Source organism: Bos indicus x Bos taurus, chromosome 11, assembly GCF_003369695.1.
Source record: "Bos indicus x Bos taurus breed Angus x Brahman F1 hybrid chromosome 11, Bos_hybrid_MaternalHap_v2.0, whole genome shotgun sequence".
Lineage (NCBI taxonomy): Eukaryota > Metazoa > Chordata > Mammalia > Artiodactyla > Bovidae > Bos > Bos indicus x Bos taurus.
Window position 1 is genome coordinate 21951814 of NC_040086.1, and position 6000 is coordinate 21957813.

At 40.5% G+C, this 6000-nt stretch overlaps 1 protein-coding gene across 1 annotated transcript in view; it reads left to right on the forward strand.

Annotated features, from left to right (window-relative positions):
* TMEM178A (transmembrane protein 178A) overlaps positions 1-5619 on the forward strand; it is a 57622-nt gene extending 52003 nt beyond the window's left edge. Inside the window, exon 4 of the mRNA XM_027555080.1 lies at positions 4649-5619. Within this exon, the coding sequence (XP_027410881.1) occupies positions 4649-4890 (242 nt within the window). The 3' untranslated portion in view covers positions 4891-5619. The remainder of the gene's footprint in view (positions 1-4648) is intronic.
* The last annotated feature ends 381 nt before the right edge of the window (positions 5620-6000 follow it).

The following is a 6000-nucleotide window of genomic DNA, read 5'->3' on the forward strand; positions in this document are numbered from 1 at the left end:
GGACAGGGAGGCCTGGCGTGCTGCGATTCATGGGGTCGCAAAGAGTTGGACACGACTGAGTGACTGATCTGATCTGATCTGATAAAAGGGATAGAAATGTACTTCATACATTGAACACATGCACACAATGTTACCGGCTGGATTGTGTGGCCCGCCTCCCATTCATATGTTGAAGTTCTAACTCCTAGAACCTCAGAGTGTGATTGTATTTAGAGGCAGGGTCTTTAAAGAGGTAATTAAATCTAAATGAGGTCATTAGGGTGGGCCTTAATCCCAGGTGATTGGTGTCTTTATAAAAAAGAAGAAATTTGGACTCAAATATTATCAGGGGAAGGATGTGTGAAGGCACAGGGAGAAGACCACCAGCTTTAAGCCAAGGAGAGAGGCCTTGCAAGAAACTCACCTTTCTAGGACATTGATCTCAGACTTCTAGCCTCCAGAACTGTGATAAAATAGATTTCTGTTGTTTTAGCCATCCAGACTGCTGCTACTTTCTTAAGGCAACCCAGGCAACTAACACACATGAAGACTATAAGACATGTGTAGGGAAATAAAATAGAATTCAACAGGGTCAAAACTGACCAAGACTACTAATCTAGCTGCACCAAAGATGTTTTCATCCTTTAAACACTTTTCCTTAGCGTCTTTGAAGTTAGAAGGGTTTTTCTTTCCTCTTCTTATATCTTGAATGGAGTAGGCCTCTTTTCCAAAAGCTGGTTTCAAGCATTGGAAACACTGCTTTGTCTCCTGTCCCTACATTTCTTTGTAATAATCAGAAACAGTGATGCCCAGCCCATGAATAAGAGCTGTGGCAGCTATGTGCGTGCAAACTTCCTTAGAGCTGTGAGGGTCCAGAAAGGGGAAATTCCTAGATATGCTCTTTGGCTCATCTTTACTTTTCTCTCACTCAGAACCACTTCAAGAGCATCTCGGAGGGAGAAAACAATGTCCCCAGAAGAGCAGCCTCTGGGGACAGTTGTGGGGAGGGGGAGGGGTAGAAATCAGGCATATTTATGGGCTCATGGAGTCTCTTCTACCCCATCCCAGCTGAGAGAGTAAAGGCAGAAGGAAATAAAGCAGGTTTTCATCAAGGTTTGGTGATGTCCTATTTCAGAAAGAACTTAAGTGGCACAGAGATGTGTATATTTCAAGATAAGATAAATAAAAATAAGAAATACAAATAAGACAAAGAAGCAGTCATGTTTGCGAAGCAAGATGGATCCAAGGGTGAGGTCAGTAGCCAAAAAGCATGCCATGAATTTGCCAGTTTTTGCTCCTGGGTGTGGGGTGTGGGTACAAATGTATACATTTTAGGGGAGTTTCAGCTCTCTGGCAACTTGCTGGGGGGGGGAAAAAAACTTCTATTAGTGATATCATTCACAGTGTCCATGAGGTAAGCACAAACTAAGTGCCCTGGGCATGACACTCAGGGCAGAGAGAGATTAAATCCTCAGGTTATAATCTTTTTCTATTCAGTATGAGCTGGTGTTGTTACGCTGAAATTCATTTCACCCAATAGATGACCAGCCCAAGTTTCTATGCATGAAGCAGGGTACTTAAAGCTGGTGCATTGGGACAACCCAGAGAGATGGGATGGGGAGGGAGGCGGGAGGGGGGCTCAAGATGGGGGGTGGGGGACACATGTACACTTGTGGCTGATTCATGTCAATGTATGGCAAAAACCATCACAATATTGTATTATGTGCATTTTCTAATTGTTGTACAATCATTGTTTATATAATAAAATGAGGAGAAACCAAGGGAAAAAAAAATTCATTTCACTCAAAGCAGTTTTGGGTGTTGGTAGGGGAGAGATGCCAATAAAATCTAAGTTTAGTATAAAATCAAAAGGAGTACGTGCAGAAAGAAAAATTCATGACTCTTTCAATTTTTATTTAGCTGTATAATACTGAGTACTAGATTCACTAGGAAATTTTGGGAAATGGCCTGGCTCTATGCTATATTGTGGAATAATAGAGTCTCTGAAAATTGGCACAGCGAGGGACTTCAGGAACCAAGCCCTCATTTTCTTTCCTAGACGAAACTCAGAGATTAGTAGCAGAGCTGGGGACCAGAATACATATTATTTTCATCCCAGCCCAATGCATTTGGACATCAAAGGCTGCTTAAGAGTCTTAGTTTGAACTCATACTTTCTGAGGTCATTAAAAATATGTTACTTGTAAAAAGCTTCACTTTCAAGCACTCAGCTGTGTGCAGACAGATAAATGCAGATTAGAGTTGGTTCTCCTGTGAGCAGGTTACTGTTCTATTTTTAGTATTTTACCTGTTGACACTCTAGAGATCAAATTCTTCTGCCTATTGTTCTATTACCAGCACTCATTAGACGGGCCTTGTTACATATAAAACATTGTCTTTGTTTGGCTGCCAGTGAAAACATTCATGTAGATGCAAGAACATTTGCTCTTTACATGGTTTGAAAAAAGCAGAGTAGTATTCTGGTTTTAACTGGACCAATTCTTTATGAAAAACTTATTTCCATCATGATCTTTCTTTAGAGAACTCAAAAAGCAATGTGTTTACCATAATAATTTGGAGCAAGAAGTCAGAAAACAAGATTTTATAAAACATAATTGCTTTAGAGTCTAAAAATAGAATTATGCCAAGAGTAGGAGATATCAAATCACCTCAGATCAAGTGTCCTTTTCATTTAAAACATTTCTAAATGCACATTTGGAAAAGGATTCAGGCAATGTATCCTTATGCGATTTAAGTGCAGACAAATTCTATCACTTAAAAATGTCATTAAGGGGAAAAAAGGAGGCATTAAGGTGATCTTTATTTCCTCCTGGCTGCTGCCTGTTCTGAGTTTGTTTTCTTCTGGTGTTTCTGATCCCCAAAGCTCTATTAAAACGGGATATAGCGGTCTGTTACTTTTCACCTTCTCTTTACAGTTCCAAACCTGTCTCTGAATCCTATGGAGATGCTGCAGAGATCCCTAAGGTTACCAAAGCAATTTTCCAGCAAATGGATATAACCTCCTTTGTACACAAGGATAAACCAAAATACTAAAAACAGATATGTAGGACTCAGAACAGAACGAAACATTCTGATACTTGACTGGATTTTTGTATTTATTACCCACCTTCAGCTCGGCAACTGCCTTATTGCAATCCCATGCCTACCAAAAAGGAGCATCCTTGGGATCCACTGTGGTGAAATAGAACCATCTACATCCATGAGTACTAAGAATCCTGTCTTTTGGGCTTTTGCAGCATTTTTATCAGAATACTGATTTTAGTGTTCTGAAAGGACAATTGTATATACCATGTTGACATGAACAAATTAAATTGTTCATTTTCCTTCAGTTCAGTTCAGTCGCTCAGTCGTGTCCAACTCTTTGCGACCCCATAAATCGCAGCACGCCAGTCCTCCCTGTCCATCACCAACTCCCAGAGTTTACTCAAACTCATGTCCATCGAGTCAGTGATGCCATCCAGCCATCTCATCCTCTGTCGTCCCCTTCTCCTCCTGCCCCCAATCCCTCCCAGCATCAGAGTCTTTTTCAATGAGTCAACTCTTCGCATGAGGTGGCCAAAGTACTGGAGTTTCAGCTTTAGCATCATTCCTTCCAAAGAAATGCCAGGGCTGATCTCCTTCAGAATGGACTGGTTGGATCTCCTTGCAGTCCAAGGGACTCTCATTTTCCTTAAGCCACCCAAATTACCTGCATTCTGAGCGGTTGAGTTATAGATCTCCTATATATGATGTCAGCTATTTTACATCAACTCCAGCTTCTTGGATTTAATTTATATTATTTTAAATTTTTGTATCCATTCATTAAAAAAAAAAAAAAAGATTTTTGAAGCCCTAGAACGTGCCAAGCTCTGTGCCTTAAAAGAAACTTGTAAAAATTAATTTGAGATATTATTCACAGACACCCAGATACATTTCAAGGATAATGTTAATTGAAAAAGAAAGACTTGGTATGACTGCAGCTCTCTAAAAATGCATCAACTCAGGTATAGAACAAAGGGAAATGAGACTCGGGACTTCCCTGATGGTCCAGGGGTTAAGAATCTGCCTGCCAACGCAGGGGACACAGGTTCAATCCCTGGTCCAGGAAGATCCCACATTCCTTGGAGCCTCTAAACTCGAGCACCACATCTACCAATCTGGCACCCTAGAGCCCGGTCACCACAACTAGGGAGCAGCCCTCGCTCACTGCAGTTAGAGAAAGCGCGCACACAGCAAAGAAAATCCAGTGCAGCCAAAAATAAAAAACAAAAATAATAAAAAGGAAATGAAAATTGTTTGTATTAGGGTTGAGTGATTATAGAAGATTTTTTCCTTAAAAATAATCAAAATTTCTAAGTTTTTAAGAAGAAAAAAATTCATATATACATACCATTTAATTTAGATAATTCTGAATAATTCAAGTTACCACAATTTCCTGCATCTTTTTTTTTCACTCCTGTGTCTCCAGAACCTAGCATACAGCCTGGCACATAAAGGTTTTGCCAATGTTTGTTGAATGAAGTAATTCAAGTGAAAGAATTGTGGATCTTTTATTAATTTGGACTCATCATCTCATTTGTTGATCTGATGTTCACAAAGGCCTGTCTGGCATTTGCCTGTAGCCGGCAAAACAGTAACGGATCACTCTGCTCTCTTTGTATTATTTATAGGAATATTTTGCACCATCTCCCTCTGCACTTACGCTGCCAGCATCTCCTATGATTTGAACCGGCTCCCGAAGCTAATTTATAGCCTGCCTGATGATGTGGAACACGGCTACAGCTGGTCTATCTTTTGTGCCTGGTGCAGTTTAGGCTTTATTGTGGCAGCTGGAGGTCTCTGCATTGCTTACCCATTTATCAGCCGGACCAAGATTGCACATCTAAAGTCTGGCAGGGACTCCACGGTATGACTGTCCACACTCAAGTTCACTGCTTGGTGGCCCCGTCCACAGTGCGGACGACTCTTGAAGGGGACGGAGGAGAGTTTGAGTCACGATCCCAAGCACAAATACCGTCTTTTACATTCCAGTCTGTTGCCTGCCAGCCCCTTGTGGATGACTGATATCTAATCATGCAAAACCTCCATACTTTTCTAAGGACAAGACTACTGTGGATTCAAGTGCTTTAATGACTATTTATGCTTTGACTATGAGGAGTTAGGGAACAGTGCCATGGAACATTGCTCGGTTTAGAAAGAGAGGAAACTGCAATGGAAAAATTTGTACGATTGCCACTTATTTCAGAAAGTTTGTATATAACAATTACCCGAGAGTCATTTCTATTTGCAAAAGGATTCATAACAAAGCGAGTATAATTTTCTTGTTGTTGTACCATGCTTGTTAAATTTTCATGCTGCACCTTCAGAACTTGTCCTAATGGTGTCTTGTGTCAGCTCCAAATATTTGTGCATTATTTGTTGATGTTTTTTGTTACAGGAAGATTCTTCTGTTGCCTTATTTATTTTTAATTGAAGTCTCTTCTCCTTCTTTGTACTGGAATCGAAATCATAAGAGAAACAGACCAACCGTGGAAGAGTTACCCTGTAATACTATGCAGTATTGTTTGAAGTCCTGTCTGTTGTTCAACCTGTCTCTTTATGTTAACTGGATCTCTGCATTAAATGACTGCCTCCTTGTTAATCTGGGTGTGTTCTTCTGTCTTTCAGCCATGGCAGTAGGTCTCCCTAGCCATTTGGACAGGTGAGAACTCTTGTTTTTCACAGACTTGTTTCATTTCAGTGAGGTTGGTCATTTTTATTTATCTTTTGTGGCACCCACACATATGCTATTGACAAAAGATATCATTTTTCAAGCTTCTTTTAAAACCTCACTGAAGTATTTTGAGTTTTCTTCTCTCCCTCTTCCTCTCTGTGTGCGGTCTGCCTGGCATGTAGCCAGTGATAAGGATTTACAGTTTCTGGCCTTATCCTTGGACCTCCTAAGCCAATGGGTTTCAACCTTGGCTGCACAGCAGAATCACCTGCTTAATCATCTTCACTTGTACCTAAACTGTGCCCTGTC